At 44.1% G+C, this 20,640-nt stretch overlaps 2 protein-coding genes across 7 annotated transcripts in view; one reads left to right on the top strand and one right to left on the bottom strand.

Annotated features, from left to right (window-relative positions):
* The window catches only part of LOC308586371 (disintegrin and metalloproteinase domain-containing protein 9-like), a 38,041-nt gene extending 26,578 nt beyond the window's left edge, over nt 1-11,463 (bottom strand). The window contains exons 1-5 of one of the 6 annotated variants that reach the window (XM_081192887.1): nt 11,263-11,463; nt 7,003-7,137; nt 3,701-3,798; nt 1,990-2,066; nt 64-142 (exon numbers count right to left, since the gene is read on the bottom strand). In XM_081192887.1, the coding sequence (XP_081049013.1) occupies nt 64-142; nt 1,990-2,066; nt 3,701-3,798; nt 7,003-7,075 (327 nt within the window). In that variant the 5' untranslated portion in view covers nt 7,076-7,137; nt 11,263-11,463. Of the gene's footprint in view, nt 1-63; nt 143-1,989; nt 2,067-3,700; nt 3,799-7,002; nt 7,243-7,278; nt 7,735-9,031; nt 9,245-11,262 lie in introns of those variants that run through there. The other 5 variants (XM_081192889.1, XM_081192888.1, XM_081192891.1 and 2 more) reach the window with 5 other exon arrangements.
* A 187-nt stretch (nt 11,464-11,650) lies between these two features.
* Nucleotides 11,651-20,595, top strand: LOC308586399 (ATPase PAAT). The gene is made up of 6 exons (XM_081193020.1): nt 11,651-11,945; nt 13,980-14,183; nt 15,843-15,915; nt 16,540-16,746; nt 18,182-18,657; nt 20,030-20,595. Exons 1-6 carry the CDS (start codon nt 11,752-11,754, stop codon nt 20,244-20,246), a joined length of 1,371 nt encoding a protein of 456 aa, XP_081049146.1. The 5' UTR covers nt 11,651-11,751; the 3' UTR covers nt 20,247-20,595.
* The last annotated feature ends 45 nt before the right edge of the window (nt 20,596-20,640 follow it).

Genomic DNA, 20,640 nt, shown 5'->3' with positions numbered 1-20,640 from the left:
TGAATCAGTTGTTACTAAAAGGGGTCTCTCCATTAGGTAGGGGGTCTTCCACCATCACTGTACCTTAGCTTTGAAGGGAGTAGTCTCCAATTTGCCATCTTTTCTGTAGGTATATAGTAGGAAATTCTCACCTATAAGGTTTCTGAAAGCATAAAAATATATTGCATGTGATTTGATGCTGGATTTCTTTTTCTTACTGCATTATCTGCAGATCAGGAAAATCTGAATTTAATGTGGGGTAGTACAGGCTGCCCCTTGGATGAGGCCAACATCATATGGACAAGAAGGAAAATATGTGAGCGTGGGTTTTAAACCGCTTTGAGGTTTCATTACAATCAAGTGGTGCATAAATGTAGTGAAATAATTAAATAAATAAATGCATTGAATCAATTTTAAACTGGTGCAGGTACACAGCCACAGTCCACTTTGACCTCTATTAGTATTGACTGGTGATAATTTTAAGGTTTTCCAGGAGTGGTGCCTTTCTGATACTGAAGAACTGGTCCATAAGACTGCTGTGCTTATTGCTTTGTGGGCAACTATTTGATCCGCTAACATTTTGTTGTGTTGCCATTCTAGCCTGTTGATATGTTGCCGTTACCTGCTCCAGAGTAACAACACATTTATCAGGATGTGGTTTGGCAAGAACCTCATCTACCCTGGCGTTTGACACTTGAGATGAATAATTTTAGGACTCACTTTATTTCTGCAGTTCTGAATTGTTCTGAACTGTTTTTAACACTGTGTTTTAATTGTTGCAACCCACCCTGGGACCTTAGAGTAAAGGGAGGGTAAATAATGATACTTATAATAATATTTTTTTTAAAAAAAATTGTTTTGCTTAGATCTCTTTCTTAGAGATCCTGAAATGATCCCAACAATTTCCCCACGTCACTCTTTATGACACATAGCCTAATGGAGAGGGTATGTCGTTTAGGGGTATTCCTGGATTCCTTTGCTATGACTTGAGGCTCAGGTTGCCAATTCAGCTGGATTCAAATGAAGTTCAGTCACAACATGCCCTTCACTGCTCCCATCCCAAAATTTCTCTGTTGCATCCCAAGGTAAAGGTAAAGGGACCCCTGACCATTAGGTCCAGTTGCAGATGACTCTGGGGTTGCGGCGCTCATCTCGCTTTACTGGCTGAGGGAGCTGGCATTTGTCCGCAGACAGCTTCCGGGTCATGTGGCCAGCATGACTAAGCCGCTTCTGGTGAACCAGAGCAGCGCACGGAAACACCGTTTACCCTTCCACCGGAGCGGTACCTATTTATCCACTTGCACTTTGACGTGCTTTCAAACTGCTAGGTTGGCAGGAGCAGGGACTGAGCAGCGGGAGCTCACCCCATCACGGAGATTCGAACCACCGACCTTCTGATCAGCAAGCCCTAGGCTCTGTGGTTTAGACCACAGTGCCACCCGCATCCCAAGATAGCTTGTGTTAAAAAATTAGGCCAGGATCTAGAGACACCTGTACCCATGTGTACCGTACTTCTGCATGCACCCAGAAGAAAGCAAAATTTCTCCCTTTCTGGAGAAATTCCTCATTCCTCATAGGATGCTATGAGGCCACTGGAGAGGCACATCAAGGGCACTGAAGGCTGTTTCTGGAAGGAGGAAGCTGAAAAGTCTGTTTGCATGCACAGAGAGCACCGTACTACATGGATCCTGCTGCATGGGTCCATATTGGGTCTAACAGCTAAGTTCACCACAGATGGATTGTTTAATATTTTCCAAAAGAAAAGTATATATTAAGTATACAAATGAAAGAGCCATGTACAAATATAAAAAAAAATTCTCAGCTGCTACACCTTGCCTCTCATTCCTGATAATTTGTACACAAATACACATTTTAATACAAGCTATAAAAAATCCCTTCCCTTGTAGTCTGCCATTCAACAGTACTCATCCCAATGAGATTTCATCACAAATATTATATCAACTAAAATAAAACATGAAAAGGCCTTAGAATGGTATACGTAAAACATACTTATTTTTCTTTAATTTCAGGATATGTGTTCCATTTCCAGTTTGGATCAAGTAAGACAATTGATTATCTAAATGCTCCTGAAAAATAAATCACATGCAAAACATAATACGCAGTTCTTTAAATCTTCATAAAACCAGCAGTGCCTCTTATCAAAAACAAGTTGCTACAGCTTTGCTCAGTTTTCTAAACAAGCAACAAATCTGCAGAATTCAGTCTAGCAGGTCATTGCACACTCTAGCATTAATTCCTACCAATTAGTTCTTTATATTTACCCATTATAATAGATCCTCTGCATTTTTTTTGGGGGGGGGGTTACACGAGCTGCAGCTGGTGCACAATGTGGCTTCTACTGCTGACACAGCTACAGTAACAGCCTATTCGAAGAGCACAGCACAAGCACATTCAACACTGTGTGCTGCCTGTCAGCTAAAATTATAGTCGTAGCTTGCTTTGTAAACCTACCAGGATACAGTACAGCTCAGCCTTCAGGAATGACATCGCACTCCTTCGGGCCACTGATCATGACCAGAGCACTGCATTTGGCAAAAGGCATAGTTGCCTTATTAATACATGTTGGAGTGCTTCTTAGTATCCGACAAAACAGAAACATGGGAAGCTGCCTTATCCCAAGTTAGACCATTGACTCATCTCCCTCAGTATTGTTGATAGTGACTGTCAATGGCCCTCCAGGCTTTCAATCAGGAGTCTTTCCCAGGGGATTAAACCTGGGATCTTCTGCAAGCAAAGCATTTGTATTTGTATTTGTATGTGTTCTACCACTGAACTATGATCCCTCCCTGGATCCATTCATGCCGGGGAATTGTATTATGCTGGCACAGCTCTCCTTTCACCTGATCCTTTGCTCTGCTAATGTGGTGGGACATAGATTGGGACCTGAAGTCAAACATGCTTATCTTGTTTATAAACATTATGGAAGAACCCCCTTGCAAACAAATCTGAAGGAAGGCTCAATAAACACCAGACATCGTATAACCTTCTCCCAAACTTTGTGCAAACAAATCATGAGGAACCCTCAGGAAACCAGCCATTTGGAAGCAAACTCAGTTCCAAGATGGAGACCGCAACAGGGGCTGAATAAGGCTGTGTACGTACTCCTGTTTTCTCTGCATTCAGTGCAATTGTCTGGGAAGCAGTGTACATATCACTTTAGCCACAAGTCATCTATCCTGTATTTTTAAAATGAAATACTGTGTTTTGATGCTTTGATCTGAAGAAGAAGAATAACATAGCTGGGTTTTAAGCATGTAATGTGTACACAACCCTAGTCCCTGCCAGGTGCTATAGATATCAGATGATACACCTAGGATTCTGGGATAATGAAGAAATTAAGATAGGACTGGTAATCCAGTTGCAGCCCTTTCCTGGAGGGCCTTATTCAACCTGCTGCCTCCATTTGGGAGCTGAGTCTAGAAGACGACAACATCTAGCCTAATTTTTGTACTTTTTGAATACTTCCTTATCCTATCACCCCCTGCTTTGTCTAACTTCTAGTTTGATAAAGAGTTTCAGATAACTCAAAAAAGTGGTACAACCCTGTGAAGTTTAGTTTGGTCCGAATAATGGTATTGCACAGCTATGGATTTTTTCTTATGGACAAACATGGCTGCTTTTGCTTTTTTATTTGCTTTGGACAAGTAGGACACCATATGAAGAAAACTAAAGGGGGACAAAAATTGAAGGAAAAACAAACCTTATGAGAATGCGTCCAGCGCTTCACCCTGTCAGTCAATCTTTGAGGAATTACAATCTCATATGTGGAATGCCTAGAGATCTGATGAGCGTACCCTCCTAAAAACAAGGTTAGAGTTTTTCAGTTTGTGTGGAGAGACCAGCCTGATCATGTCACAAGAAGATTTATTTTATAATGCCCCAAAGGATCTGGACTCATCCTGTAAAAGGATTATAGGAAACAAGGTTGAGACCCACAAAACCTTAGCATACTTACAAGGTCAGCAGATTTTCTTCAAGCTTGGCCCTGCCAAGTCCAATAAATCTTCTTATCTCTCTTTAATTTTAGACAATTTCTAGCCTTTATGGTTTATGCAGGATCCACGCAAAAATTAAATGTTAAAAACAAATTCCTCAAAGCCTGCAAAAGGCTTTGTGCAAGATCCAAAGTAGCAGAAGCAGGAGTCCACTAGCACAATGGTGCTTCTCCACCCTCCCCTCCTCTCTACAGCCCTCAGCCTATGTGCCCTCAAAATCTGCTCCAGAGGGTTGGGGCACCCTCCAGAACAGACTGAGGGGGGCACGGAAACTGGAGGAGAGAAACTGGGAGTCTTGTTGCACGAGTGGAGTTTGTTTTCCACAAGCGAGCAGACATAATTGGATCTAATCCTATAGTCTAAAGAAGGTTTACAATAAAAAAATGGAATGAAAAGAGCAAGTGAGCAAACAGTTGGCAATATGCCATTGGTCAAAAAAATTTTATGACCATCTGAAAACAAAGAAGACACTTGTTGAACAGGTTATCCAGAGACTGCCCAATACTAGATTCCATGGAACTGAGAGTTCTCTCAACAATTTTTTATTTCTGACATCCTTAAAATGCCTTTGTGCAAAAATGGGGTGATAAATACGTTAAATGATAGATAACCATACCTATATTTTATCAACATTCTCAGGCACCCCTTACTTGCCTTGTCTATTATTACAAACAGGGTGAGCCCAAGACGTCTTGCTGTCTAAGAAATATGGATATATTTGTCCCCACCCCCCATGAGCAGAAGCTGCCCAGACTGGTAGCTGTATCTTACTTCAAAACTGTTGATGGGATTGTGTCTTCTACAGCACCTGAGGGCTCCTAATTTGCTTGGGAAGTGCTGGGTAGTCTGTTTGGCCAGGCCCATGTGGTGGTGGGCAGCCAGGTGCTTTGAGCCTTGGAGGGCTAAGCCAGACAGGAGACTTTGCCAGGGGCCTGAAGGTCTTATGCTGTCATGCCAAGAACACCCTGTGCCTTTCCTCTACCCTGGGCTTCAGACAACCTTTGCACAGGCCTGTGCGAGGCACGCATGGCTCAGCCTTCCACTTCAGCTGCCTGAAGCAGCTACCTCTTTATACCTAATGATAGGGCCGATTCTTGGTAAAAAATATCTTTATACTCTGGATCAGCTCCCTGCGGTAGTTTATTGTTGTACTTTGTTTTTAAATTTATTATTCTACATTGTTTTAACTGTTTGTTTTCCTTCTGTGATTGTGCCCCCAAGTGTGTTTATAAGCTGGTCTTCGACTGTAGTAAATTATCTATCTATCTTTATACAAAACAGTACAGTGGTACCTCGGGTTAAGAACTTAATTCGTTCTGGAGGTCCATTCTTAACCTGAAACTGTTCTTAACCTGAAGCACCACTTTAGCTAATGGGGCCTCCCGCTGCTGCCGCACCTGCTGCGCGATTTCTGTTCTCATCCTGAAGCAAAGTTCTTAACCTGAAGTATTATTTCTGGGTTAGCGGAGTCTGTAACCTGAAGCATCTGTAATCCGAGGTACCACTGTACATACCTTTAAACTACCTCAGTGATACAAAATTAACTGGTTCACATATTATGTTGGTCACTGGATGAACTATCAACACAAGTTGGAAGGGACCACAAGGGTCATCTAGTTCAACGCCCCTGCAATGCAGGACTCTTTTGACCCAACATGGGGCTTGAACCCACAACCCTGAGATTAAGAGTCTCAGGCTCTACCCACTGGGCTACTGAAGCAACTATAAATCAAATGTATGAATTGCAGGCCTGACTCACTGGTGTCTGTTCTTACTTAAATATCATGCAAACTTGCTTGGAAGAATTCTGTACCTCTATGGTGCTGTATAAAGCCTGTTAATCAGTGTTTAAAGAAAGGTTCTCACTGAGTAAACAGCTTTTTTTAAAACAAACCAAGCTTCACATCTTCTAGAAATGGTCTTTGAAATACGAAATATGAAATATGGCCTTCCCTAAAAACCCCATATCTGACATACAACTTGTCTTTGTTACCTGTAATTCTGCTCACGAAAGGAGTCTCCCTCCCCACTATGCACCAGCTTCCTTTTGCACACTGAAATTCACCAGGTTCATTTAAAAACAAACAAACATGCTACTAATGAACAGCTGAATGCTAATATAGCAAAAACAGTTTTTAAAGAACACAGGCTACTTTAATTTATGCACACACACCCTCTTCTGCATAATGATTTTTCAAAACAGACCCTAATGTCAGTTTGAACCATTTCCAAAATGCCACATTATTTAAAGATAAGTCCATCATCATGTGATCTTTCATACCTATCTTATATTACAGGAGCACACCATCCATTCCTATTCCAAATACCACCCCCCAATTTCTTTTTTGAACAATGGGATGTCAACTATTTGATGCGACTTTGTATACCCCTTGCTTCTTCAACATTGTTGATAATTTGACCGCACTTAATTTCCACAATTTCCTAACCAGCTCTGGTTTATTTGGGTTATATTTTACTTCACTTTCCATGTTTTGGCATAAAGATTTCTAGGTTGGTATATATAAAACCTGCATTTGGATTTAAACTTACAATTCAATACATATTACCAAAAATTGATCAGGACCAATACTCTGTTCCATCCTAGGAATCAGCATCCACACTGTTTGGTAAAGATTGAAGAGGGCGGGGAATGTAAACTTTTGCCACATAGTTATATAAATAAGGAGCTTAAACCAATGAATCTTTTGCCCAATATGCTCCTTTTAGGCTATGACTGCTTCCATTTCAGGAACTGCATCAAGAAATTCTAGCTGCCTGATTCACAACTTCTTCTGAGAGAAAGGAAGCATTCTTAAAACCCTGATCTGAAATGTGACTTTTTTGTTTGTTTTTGAAGCACGTAATAAACGTTTGTCCCTATACGAGTGCTAAAGATCACAGCCTAAACCAACCTCCAAGTACTCTGGTTTAACTGATTTGGGCATCATGCTGCCAATGTAAACTTCTAATTGCTTTTAAAACAGACAGAAAACAAAGCAAAACTTACCCATTGTTAGCACTGGTTTTCCAATGCTGGTTAGTCCTAGCAAGATTAAATAATACAGGCAACATTCTGACATGGTTTCTTCCTCCGGCTTCGCTGGCTAAGGTGCTCCAGCCTGGAATGCCCCAGCAATTTCACCTAATGGCCATAAAGCAACAGAACTGAATCTCAGGACGGCAGGCGACTGACATAGTAACACAAGAATTCAGATAACACTTCCAAGGAAAGGGGAAGTGACTCTCTGAGCCAACACTGCAGAAAACTGGTTTGTCAACTTACCATTTACAGGCAGTGTAACTGGAGAAATGCAACCTGTCCACTTCACTGTAAAAATGACAAAACTAGATTCCTCTAAAACTATTTTACAAAACCCTAGGGCTTTTTTTCACAACTAAAGTGAAAAACATCCGCCTTTTAGCCTGGAACATGTCACTTGTGACTGCAGCAAATATAGGATAGCGAGCGGAAAAGAGCCATTAAGACATCCTAGACAGTGTATTATTTCAGAACTGTAGCACAGACATTGGTGGGTGGGGTGGAGATGTTGAAACAAAAGACCAAAAATCCACGTCCAGCAGATTTAGTTTTATTATGAGATGAGTAAATAAAGTATGACAGCAATGCTGTTGCTAAAGTTGCAGCCGTGTACTCAGCTGACCAGGAATTGCACCAGAATGATTTCATTTGCAAGTGGGTCCCCACCCAGCCTTAAAAATATATTAAAATTCCTTTCAAAAGCAACTCTGAAGATGGAAAGTGATGTACCTACAATGTAGAAATACTTGGCAGTGATGAACTGAGGTTTTTTTAATCAACACATTTGTATGTTTTGTGTTTGTGTATAATTCCCAACCTGGTGCAGTGATGTGTCACCATAGAAGCAGGTCCCACAGAGCAGCCTAGTCCCTGCCTTCAAGAATAGTGGGGGGAGGGGGGCATCAGATTTAGGGATGATCACTAAGATCCACCCCCCCAAACAGTGGTGGTCAATCCTTGGCCCTAGGCTACATTTTACGTGCTTTTTCTTAATTCAAAAGCCCTCTGCAACTTTGGACCTCTGACATGAGCAATCTCTCCTGGTAAGTCCACTATTCAAGGAAGAAGAGATAAAGAGATGTCAGGGAAATAAAGAAAAAGAGATTTACGGGGGCAGGGGGGGTAAAAAGGGGTAAGAGAGAAATGCTCTCAGATGCAGTGGTGGCTGACAGATTTCCTCTGAAGTAACACAGCCCTCTACAGGGGAAAAAAAAGGTTTGTCCACATTCAAACATTATTTAGCTGTTAATTCACCTTCCTCCCATTTGAATTAGACCAAAGTAGTCCACATCCACATGTATTTGACTTTGTATACGAGCGACTTAAGTCTTTCTCGTTCATATCAGTAGGTGTTCCCTTTTGAGTATGTCCCCACCGTCTAATTTGTTGATTCTCTCTTGCTGATTAAGTACAGTAGTGACAGGGAATCCATCAGATACCTGTGTGCGCACCTTGGGTTTTCTTTTTCTTTTATCGTTGCCTAAGAAGTGTGCAGAGACACACAAATGTAAATGCACTTTCTTACCGAAAAAGGATTCACTTGAGACATTAGGATGGTGGCAACTGTAGAGAGAAATCCATAAACAGATCCCAACAAGGAACCTCTCCCTTAACATAACCCTGTTTCATGCTGCAGGGAGTGCAGCAAGGATCATATGGCACCCCTACTTCTCTCACCTCCTGCAGCCAGATTTTTGCCATCACTTTCTGGGCCCCCAGAATTGCCACGACTGCAACATGCTGGGCAGCCAAACTACCCACAGCAGTGGACATTTCTGAATTCTAATTCCCAGCATCTTTCTTTTCTTGGAGAAGTCTAGAAAGCCATCAAATCAGACTAAAAAGTGAGCGGTGAGAGCTCCCTTACTATAGGCAGAGTTATAGGAAGGTGGGCCATAGAGTTTGCCAGAAATACCTAACTGAAAAAAAGGCTCTTGGCTGTCTCACACCACTTTACAGCACTCATGAAAGCTGGCAAAATGCTCATCAGCCTTACCTGGAGTCCAACATGGCAGCAACAACTTTGCAAAACCCACCTGGGATTACATCAACTCATTGGTTGAAGACCTATGAACTATACTTTTGCTCCAGCTCACAATAGTAATATATAAAAACCTGTTTCCACATTGGAAACTGGCATCAGCAAAATTCTCTAGAGGCCAGTGAAGACATGCAACTGAACAGTTCCGCTTCTCCTTTTGCTAACCACAAGCAGGCAGGAAAGATTTGTTTTTGATCTTATGACCGTTTTGTAAAATAAGGGCAGACAGGTTTCACATCTGGGGTCGGGGAGTGGCAGACTGTTCACTTCGTAGAATGCTAGAAGTTTGGAAGCAGTGTTGCTATTCCACACCCGGTTTAAAACAGAACAGCAACGATAGGATAGCATTAAATTGTCTATGTCTGGGAGCAACCACGGTGTTAAGAGGGAACACAACATGTCTGCATATCATGAGCACTGGCTTTTTCTTTTTAGTGGGGAGGGAGGAGAGACACAGGCGGCAATTTAGGTAGATTTGCCTTTGCTGAAATTAGATGTGTATTTCCATACGGGATCTCCGTTGCTGTGTATAATAGTCTCTTTTCAACATAATTATGTGGTGATGATATAAAGTATTTTAGGCTGTAAGCCGAACTCTGAACCTCCATACCTGTAGCCACCACCAGATCCACATCCACAACCCGCACACTTACAGTAGCAATGGTATTACGGGGTGGGAAGGACCATCAACATCTGTGAGACCAACTCAGGATCTAGCAAAACCTGGGCTGGCTCTGCCTTACCCTTTCTCTATCCTCTGAACACCCCGCTTCAGGGCTTCCTGCTGGCAGGGATACACCAGTGGGCCTCCTGTCTGCACATGCAGCAGGAAGGTAGTTCAATCGGGAGAGCCAAGCAGAGGAGCACCTCCACTTAATCCCAGCCAGTTAGGCATAAATGGGGTTTCAATTAATTGCTCTGCCCCAGTGTAACCCTATGCATGTCTAGTCAGAGTTGTCCCACTGAGAACTATGGAACTTATTCCCAAGAATAAGTGTATATAAGACTGCATCCTCATGCTGTGTACACACTATACTGTTTAAAGCATGTTCAAAGCACATTTCCCCCCTCAAAAAATTCTGCAGACTGAAGTTTGTTAAGAGTTGCTGGGAACTGTAACTCTGCAAGGAGTAAACTGCTTTGGGGTGGGGGGAATGTGCTTTAAAGGTGTGTGTATACAGCCACAGTATTAGTGAAGTTCACTTAAAACATCATTATATCCCATTCCTGTATAAATGTCCTGCTGTTTCAATTCATGCTAGTGTTCGTATTGTACAGTATTGCAAACCTGCACCAGTGACAATATATTCTACAACTAAAGATCAAGCAGGTGATTTTTTTAAAAAAAGATTTTATTAGAGTGCCTTTGTAATCCACTATCTAGTTATACAAGCTTTTGTGGGGTCTAAAGATCAACAGCCGCTGCCTTGGGTCTACTTTCAGGACATGAAAGCTATCATGCACCTTTAGTGATGATGACAACAGCAATGAGAACATCTGCCAAGAGTGAGGCTTGATCCAAGTTGTTTCCTCTGTCGCCTAGATATAGCCAGGAGAGGAGATGCTATGAGGACGATCTTTCTTGATTCAAGATACGGGACCCTGGTGAAGTTATGCCTTTGCTTTTGGGGCTACAGTTGAGATCCACGTGAGAGTGGGATGTCACTGAATATATTGAAGACAAAAGTGGGGCTTTCAGCTGGATATTTTGGTTGTGTTTGTTATTAAGCTTATAGCAGGTGTCCTAATATATAGCTTGTATCATAATACAGAAGCCCATCTACAACACGGAGGTGCTTCTGTGTAGCTGTAATTCGCCCCTCCAGATTACTCCAGTTTACATAGCAGGGATATATTGTTTGATATAGCGGACTACACTACAGGACTACCCAAATGCATTTTTCTCTATATACGCACACACACACAAAAGCACGTTGCATTTTGGGAATGCACCGCATCACATTGCAGCCTTGCCCACCCACCCCCCAATTTGCAAACGGGGGAGACTAATGACACTGTCTGATCTGCGTCGTAGGGTTGTCGCAAGGCACATTTTCTGAGACCCCATGTGCAATATGGAGTGGGTAATCCTGGACAGTTTATTTCCCTCTTCCGAGCGCGAGCAGAGTTTGCTGAGCGCTGAAAAGCCGAATCTTAAAAAACAAAACAAAAACAGAACAAAATACACGAATGGCATTTCCCCCGCCCCTCACACAAGAAGACCTGGGTTTCAACGAGAGTGAACTTCTGTATCTGCTTCTACTGGGGCGGGGAGTGCGCGTGGGGTGAGCGGGGCAGGATACGGCCAAATCTCTGCAACGGCTTCCTCCGTGGTCTCTCGTGAGCGGCTCTCTCCGTTTCACCACTCAAACCAGAGGGAGCCGCGGCGTCGAAAGAAACCCGGGAATCCAGGCTGCGGACAGCCAAACTTCGCCTTTTCTCTATGGCCAGCTTTCATCCTATCATATGCTAATACGTCTACAGTTGAAGCTGCGGAAGGGCGGAAGTTCCTGCGGGGAAGAACCGTCCGGTGAGCCCCGCGATCTTGGGAAGCTGAGTTCCCCCCTCGAGAACCGCCCCTCTCCCGCCGCCCTTCTTCTTCTCCGCTGCCCGCGTATGGTCCCGCCGCGTAGCATCCTCTCGGCGCCCAGAGCCCGGGGGGCTTCCTGCTTGCCATGGCGAGCGGTAGCAGCCTGGCGGCGGTAGCTGGCCTCGCAAAAGCTGTCGCCGCTGGAGGCCCCTTTGCGCCCGCCGGCCGCCTGTCGGCCGCCTGCTCCTGGGAGTGCCGGGCGGACCTGGCGGGAGTCCTGCGCCTCGTCGCGGAGGGGGAAACCGACGCCTGCGAGCCCCTGGGACCCCCGCTGAACGGGTGAGGAAGGCGCCCGAGACTGGGGGGTGGGGGATACACACGCTCCAGGTCGCGGGCCTTCCTGTTCTCTGGAAGGAGCCCCGGGAGCCGTGGGAAGGAGGCGAGGGGCAGCCGAGACGTGGCCTCGAGGGGCTTGGCGGGGGGCTGCCCCTCTTCCAGACACCCCCCAACCCCCAGAATAACCGCCAAATGCTGAACAAGCATCAAACAACCACAGAGGCTTCCGCGTCGTGACTCAGCGGGCAGGGTGTAGGTGTGTTTTTGCACGAAAAGGATCCCAGGCACATCAGTTCCCGGCGTCGATCCCTGCCTTGGAAACCTTGGAGAGCTCCTGCCCTCCAAGTGCAGACCCGCCGCTGCCAACTTTTTCCACATTGAACCCAAACACATTGCACTTGGGGAACCAGCTTCTTAAATCTTTGGCCATATAGTTTGCACGGTTGCACTTGGCGCTGCGACCCAATTTGGATCAATTGGAAGACCAGTGGGTGTAGCAGCAGCCTGGCAAGAATACGCTCTTGTCCTCATTCCACTTTTTCAATCCACCCTTCCCCCTCTGGGGTAGCTTTCTTACTTGCTCTAGAACAGTGGTTCCCAACCTTTTTGGGGGCCATGCCCCACCTAAACATCTCTAAAATCCTGCCCCCCCCCGTGACGTATAATTCTTATTATTCAAAAAGTGAACTCCTATTCACGTGGAGGAAGCCTAAAAGGCCATTAACTTGGCCTAACTCATTCTTGAATTGTCCCCTCCCCCTAAAATACAACTTGCCCTCCTGTGGGGTGTGTACCCCACGCTGGGAACCACAGCTCAAGAACAAGTCCCTTTTATAAGTTAGGTTCTGAAGTCTCAGCTCCATTTTCCCATTCTGGCAACCTTGCAGTGACCCTCCACTACCTAAAGCAGGGGTCCCAATTTACCCATGGTAGCTTCTGTTATTTTGGTTCAGCAGCTAGGTTTCCAAATCAGGGTAGTAGCCTGCTCTCCACTGAGAACACAGCCAGGGGCTGCAGAGGGAAGAGGTTCTCCCAGCACTGAACTAATCCACTAGGGGTTCAGTGGACAGCACTGGGTTTGATGGGACCAGTGCTCTTAATAGGTATAAGGCAGTGTCTTGTATAACGTTTATAGGCTCCAAAGCTGAGTAAACCTACTTTACTTTTGAGCAGACGGCCAAAGTTGTAGTACAAGCTTTTGTGGATCCAAGTACGAAAGCTTATTTTACAGTGGCAGTGTGATTGTGTACATGCACCAAAGTAAGTATTATTTCACTCAGTGGGGCTTGCCTACAGATAAGTGTTACATAAAACCTCACAAGACCTTTAGTTGTTTTTGCTGCAACCGACTAGCACAGCTAGGCAGAGAACTCCTGGGTCTTGTAACAGTTTCCTCAGAAATAGATTTTTCTTAAAGGTACTGCTCTCTCTCTGCAATGGTTAGCTGCAGCTACCAAAATCATTCTTTTTTTAAACCGTGCCTATTAATGGTAGCACTAATGAATTGCAGCAGCTACAGTGTTGAACTTAGATCTGAATTCAAGTCCTCGTTTTCCAAAGAAGCTCATTAACTGATCTAAAACAATAGTTTCACCAAGCCAATAATGGTCAGATACTCTAGTATCCTATCATTCAGACATAGAAAAAAACTGTATTTGAACAATGTGGCAACAGGGGTAGATCCAGTCCTGTGAGGTATGTCACTATTCTCTCATTTATTATATAGATGCAGAGTTTAAGCTATATTGGTGATTATATCTTACCGTGCAATCCTGTGCACATTCATTCAGAAGCAAGTCTTGCTGTAAGTCCCAGTGGAGTTTATTTGCACAGTGCAGTTGGCAACCACAGGTTCTGATCTCAATTTAAAATGCAACACTATTCACCAACTAACACTTGTAAGATGAGTATTTTAAAACACACACGCACACACTATTATGAGCAGTTTGTCATTAACAAAACTTTACTGTTTAGTAACTGGAACTGTCAGTGTTTTGGCTAAATGTATAATTCTAGATGGACTTTCCCACCTTCTAGTGAGAATGTTGTGGTTCTTGAAGGACGATTACACAATGACAACGTAGCTCCATGCTTACTGTACTTGCACTGTGACCCCCACGGTTCAGAAGAAATTATTGGTCTTGGCATTGTCAGTGAGGCCCGGAACATGGAAGTCTATGTTGGTGACGAGTACTGTGGAACTGGGAGAGGAGTGAAAGTCTTTACTGGCCAACATGACAGGTCAGTTGTTTTCTCCTTTTTTCTCCAGGTTGCTGACATGTTAGTTTTATGTGGCACACTGAAAGGAAAGAACTATATGCATTCCACTTCACAAAAAACTTTTCTATCTAATCACCTGGAGGCAGCTCCAATGCAGCATAAGGCTAGCGTACTCATTTCTTACAAGAGAATCAGTTTTAAAATTGCATTTTTTTGAAAACTCAGGCATGACATTTCAAGGAACTGTGGATATATAGGAAGTTTCTTTTAAAGAATGGATGGGGAAACTGTTGTTGGACTCTCAACTCCCACCAGCCCTAGCCAACATGACCAATGGTCATTGATGATGGGAGTTGTAGTCTGGTATCCTCTGGAGGGCCACAGGTTCTCCACCCAAGTTTTAAAGCAAATGAGAGAGTTGTCATTTAAAAGAAAAAGACCCAGTTTGAGATGGAAGATTTGGATATTAGATAAACCATGTTGTCACACTGCATAACCAAATTTTGTTGTTTCTGCTTTTTTTTTTTTACCAACTTATGCATTTATATTGCCATGCAGACTGCTTTCTGCTAGTGCATTGAAATGCAAAGCAACATTTGGGATGCTGGTTGGGAGCTACTGTTAAAAGAAGTTTCTCCCCTGAAGAAAAAGTGTCTGCATCTGACTCACTGAAGGGAGGAGGATAGAGGGTGAGAGGTTAGCAATGAGTCACTCTGTGGATAGGGCAACCAGCATCATGCCGCAAAAGAAAGAAAAGGCTATTGATAGGTAAAACTGTAGGTGTACTGGACGAAGCTGATCCTCCAACTACATGCGTTTCAAGAAGTTTATATGGGAATGACATTGGGACCAGAGCCTTTATTATGCTTGTGCCCCTATGCGGCATAGTGGCCTCCTTACCCCAGCAGTGGAGCATATGCCCACACTGCCCGGGGGGTGGTGTGGTGTGTGGCGTGCGCCCCCAAAGGGGCTGGAGGGCACCCTCCTGGGCATCACAGTCTGAGGGGGGCAGGGAAGCTGCCACCAACTCCCCTCCTGCTCTTGACCACCAGGTCGGGCCTGACCCGACGGCAGAGCTGCTGCGGCCGAGGAGAGTAGGCGGCATCGTTACTGCCCACTCTCCTGCTCTCCTCCCCCAGGTTAGGTCTGACCCAGGGGCGGAGCTGTGCCCAGGCATGAACGCTGCGGCCAAGGTGCAGCTCCTTCTCGCTCAGAGCCAGGCTCCGATGAAGGAGCCTGCTTTGTGGGCGCCTGTCTGTGCCCCCCCATGGACCCCCCCTCTCCGCTACACCTCTGCCTTACCCTAAGTGTCAAGATGCCCTCTGGACCAGCATGATTGCATATGGGGCGAGGGGATGCCACTGAAAGGACACAATTTGTGCATCCATGGAAGCCACACTTGTATATGTGGTTCTCCGGATCATAGTCTTGATACATACATTTTTATACATTACTATGTTTAAATCATATTTGGACCCATCAAACCACTCAAAATATATCAAAGTTGTTGATATTTTCAGTCATTATTTTCTTTTCTTTTCCTGGGCATCAGTGTAAGCAGTACCTTGAAAAACACAGATTAGCCTAGTCTGTGTTGTGCTTCTTGTGAAAAGCTGTTGCATAAAACTTCATGTTGTTGTACAGAATTTCCACAGCTTGTATTTCTTTTTTATTTTCTAGCAAAAATGACCAGGTTTCATTATACCAAAAGTCACTTAAATTGGAGTGCTCCGCAGCCTCTTGTAAGATTAAGGTAGGAAGTTACAGAAATTATTTCTTAAATTGTGGTTATCAATCTTATTTATTCAAAAAGGCAGCACCAATACAGTGCCATGCTCTGTGTTCTGTTTTGAGTACTGAAATAAAAGGAGGAAATATGATTCCTTTCAAAGAGCAATGAGAGTCTTGTCAGACCTAGTGTTGGCAACTGATGTGATCAGGAATCTCCTGGATGCCTTGCATTGACAAAGGGACCAGTAATCAATTTGAGCTGATGTTGGACCTTAAACAAGGAGCCTGTAGCAGGAAGCACACTGAGATTCTTACTTTACTGTGGAAATTTCTGGGAGAGAATTGAGAGGGGGAAAGACCCACCTAGGCCAGTCCAGTTCTGCAGCAATATCCCAGCCATCAAGTATCTGTGAGATGAAGAGGGGAACCACTGGGGGAAGAGGTGACCTACCCTGGCCTGCCAAAAGAAAAAACTAGCCCTCCATCATGGTGTTCCCTAGACAGCAACTCCATAATAATCAACGTTCAAAAAGTTTTTTTCCCCTAGACCAAGTTTACTGTTTATAATCCATAATATTTTGTAGAGATAAGTGACTATTTAACTATTTCATCAGTTCACTCCTGTCTGTCCCCCTCCGCCGTCCAGCTGCTGTCCATCCCTGAAAAACAAAGGGTCCTCATCAGTAAAATCATAGTGCAAGTCAAGCCGGTCTGTATGAACCCTGTGCCAGACATTGCTGCGCTAGGATCAGGAATAGACTTGGGCAAAGTGCAAACAATAGTGGAATCTATGGGATCCAAATTATCACCTGGGGCTCAGCAACTCCTGGATATGGTTGTATTTCAACAGAAGGTAAGTTATTATATTTATTTGAAGCTATAGATGAAATGACCATTGTCAATGGTGAATTAGGTGGAGAACGGACATGGGTTCCCTGTGAGGGATGTATGGCATTTGTGTACTGAGACAAATCGTATGAATGCACTTAGTGGGATTTCAGCCAATAAGGGCTGATATTCCCACTGCTTGGAGCGAGGGCAAGATTTGCCTTCTAGATTTCAGCTGTAGAACTAAGCTAGAATAGACAACAACATTGGCAGCTCTTATGTAACCTGCCAGACAAACAGAACAAACTCCTTATGCTGGACTGGGGAGAGGAGATGTGGGGTTAGGCAAGGTGTCTGTCTATGCCCAGCTCTCCCAGCTCCATCCACCTCCCACCAATGAAGTGATGCAAGGGGCATTCAGTTGGCACCAACCTCTCTCCCCCCCCCCCAGAACATGTGGGCGGGAGGGCCACTGGCAGATAGCAGTGGAAAGCCACTAAAGGATGCATTCCTAGGATGAGGATGGGGTAGGATTGTGTTGTGGCAAGATCCCACTGCTGTCATACAAAAGCATCAGACCTGTCCTGTCTCACCTTCTGCCATCTCTGCCATGTGCAGCGGGGGCATGGATGTGGTGGCTGCTCTGCAAAGCCTTTTCACTGTGTGCGGTTGGGGGTTGGATGGCACCCTAATGGATTTTATCACTGTGATGTTAATAAGAGATAGGCAGTCCTTTAAAGCACCTCTAAGATCCTTTGGTAAATAGGTAATGAAGAGAAGAAGAGTGAAAATACTATGGATATCCAGTTGTGGTAGCTTGATTGTATGATAGAAATGCACTTGCGCAATGGGTCTTCTGGTTTCTCTTTCACCTCCTCTGGTCCCCCATACACCACCAAAATCCACTCTGAAATGTCCCGCAGCCTTCTTGAGCAGAGTTTGGTGGTGCACGGGGGAACAAGGAAGGAAAAATACCTTTTGCACGAGTGGATGCCTTTTCATGCTATGTTGAATTGCGCCTTATATAGTTTCCTCTGCCTGCTGCCCTCTTCCTTTGCTCTGTTTGCCCACATTTCCAGGCAGTTTTGTTCTTCATTTATTGTACTACAGTAGAGGCTCCTAATGTAGTTGGTTGTCTCCCCATTCCAATTGTTGTGTTGTATACAAAATCATATTCACTATACATTTCTGTAAGCAATATTAATTGGTACCCAAGGTGAACAGGAACCAACAAGGAGAGCGGGGTGCAATTCGGGAGCAGAAGGTGGTAGATATGTGATCAGAAAAGAACAAATGCTCTTCCAGGCTGATAGGGTGATAAAACGGCAAGAGAAGTAGTCCCCAACCTCACCTTGCCTGTTCGAAACGAACAAGTCCAGAGCAATGTCTGATGGATAGGGCGGCATGTATTGGTTTGTTTGGGCTTCACATTTAACTTGTTAACATTCTGTTTCTATTAGAATGGTCTGCCATTTGGAGGCAAGTTACAAAATGTCTTTGGGAAAAACGGATTTGGGTTTGAAAACAATCATACCATTGATGGATTGAAAAAGGTAGTTGATATTGGAAGATTAGACCACTTGCCCAATGGGCCATCTCTTCCAAGAGCTCATGCAGCAGCTGGAATGGCTATAGAAGAATTAAAGAGGCACGCCGATATGAACAAACAGATTCCTAATGCAGAAAATGTATGTGAGACTCCAGGACTTCAGGCTCCACAGCCCAGCTCCGTACTTTCTCAGAATGACTTCAAAGGTTTGGTCTCAACCTTTTTGCAAGAGCAAGGAAGTGAAAACCCAAACGCGCACAACTCCATGCTGCTGCTTCCACTCCTTCAAACGGTATGCGGTCAAGTAAATCGGTTACGAATAGATGAAAGGAATAAGCACTGTGAGAACAAATCCGCATCTGAGGAGGATGGGATTCAGACTTTTGGGTGAGTCCTGACTGCGGAACTTCGCAAACTACTTTTACTTTGGCAATTTCCCTAGTGGCCAGAGGAAGGAAGGGAGGGAGGAGGCAGTTGGGATCCAGGTCACCAGTAAATAAAAGCGGGTAGTACTGAATACTGTGGGGAGTATTAGTTCAGGAGCCCCATTGACGGGACAGAAGCAGCTGAGCTGGAGGGGACTCTCCTTAACCTGGGAGTTCCAGTTTCCCCCTTCAGCTGGGGGGATCTTCTGTCCTTTAGAGGCATTGCGTTGGAGGGCTACAATTCTAACTCCGCACTTTCCTGGGAGTAAGCCCCAATTCAGTGGGACTTGCCTCTGCGTAGACCATTCCTTGGAGGCTTTGCTTTTGGGGTTGAGGGTGAGCAGAGAAGAGAAGAGAAGACAATTTGGGTGGGCATTTCCCCCCACCAGTTTCCATTGCAGTGAACCAATGCTCTGTAGGAATCTTTTATCTTGCTCCAGGGGCTTAGAAAGGGAACCAGGGGAGTGTGGATGTGAAGAGAGGGTGGTTTTTACTTGTACAGCTCCCTTTGTCTGAGGTGCGCAGGTAGGACGCCTCTACCCCTAACACAGAACAAGGCAGAAGATGACTGAGGCACTGAAATTAAGGACTGTGACACTAAACACTTCTGGGGTTGAGGGTGCATGTCATAATTTGGATGCTAACTAAAGCTGTGTGCATCTAGTAAACTAGCCCAGTAGGTAGAGGGGGAAAACCTGTTGCCCTGCTGTGCTAGTCAACTAATTGAAGGGACACAGTTTTGATTTTAAGCACATCCTGAGTGGAGTCTGTATAGTATGGTCCACATTTATTCAGGCTGTTTACTCCCTAAGGTGTGGAGCTGCTGTTGTTGTGCTGTCAGAGTAGGCCTTTCAGGTAGAAACTCAGCAAAAAGAGCAAGAGGGCTCCCAGAGACAGGAGAGACAGCGTACTTCCAACTAGGGTGACACACATTGGCTTCTAAAGGGTGTTTGTTGAAAGTTAAGAACATTGCCACTAGCAATATATCACAGCTTATATAGCCTATATTTAGTAGGGGTATTTAAAATGAGAGTTGTCATAGTGATTTGTAGGTAAAAGTAGAAGATGGCAAATGTCTCCTCTTTTTTGCTCTTCAAAATATGGCAACCCTATACTTAGAGTGAAAAGATGAATAGTTATAATTTCTAAGTTTGCGTTGTTAACTGTACAGTTCAGAATTAAATCATATTAGGTGTTCAGTAACATAGACCAGAAATGCACTGACTCAGTGCCTTGCCTTCTGTTGAGGCATTTTAATTTCATGTAGTTGATATGCACAGTCAGTTATATTTTGGGCTGGAGTAAATGATTTCTTGTGTGTCCATTTACTGCAGCTTGGAACAGCAGCCTGTTTTTCTGCACATGGAAAAGGTCATCGCCAGAAACATGGAACTGATGGAGAAGAGATTGATGGACCATATTGATCTGCGTATGCAGAAACTTCAGGAACATCTAGATCATAAAGTTGCTGCGCTGTTTGATTCAGTTCAGAATTCCAATAATGTTTCAAAAGAACATGATTCTGAAGAATGCTCAGATGGGAAGAGGTAAGCAGTCTTTGGGACATGGGAGGCTTCAATGTAAGTGTTTTCCAAGGGCAACTATTTATTTTGCAAGCTTTTCAAAACTATGTGTATAAGCTTGTAAATACTTGAGACCTCAGTATTTGTACTTGTTACTGTAATTTCCCCAAGTATTGTACACTAATGTTAGTGTTTGTATATCTGTAACTTGCAAAAAACAACAACCCAATATTTTTTTCGGTTCAGAGATCTTTTCTATATTTACTTAGGACTTATTTATTCATAAACATTTCAAAAAAGTAACTGTTTTTGGGTGTTTGACCCTCTTTCATTGAACTAAAGAAAAGTTCTCCAAATAAAGTAGTTTGCAGGTTTAACTGTGGTGTCTTATGTCCTACTGTAGACAAGAATTAAATCAATTC

The sequence above is a fragment of the Podarcis bocagei genome, assembly GCF_964188305.1.
Source record: "Podarcis bocagei genome assembly, chromosome: 4".
Classification (NCBI taxonomy): domain Eukaryota; kingdom Metazoa; phylum Chordata; class Lepidosauria; order Squamata; family Lacertidae; genus Podarcis; species Podarcis bocagei.
This window is presented reverse-complemented; position numbering and strand designations above follow the sequence as displayed.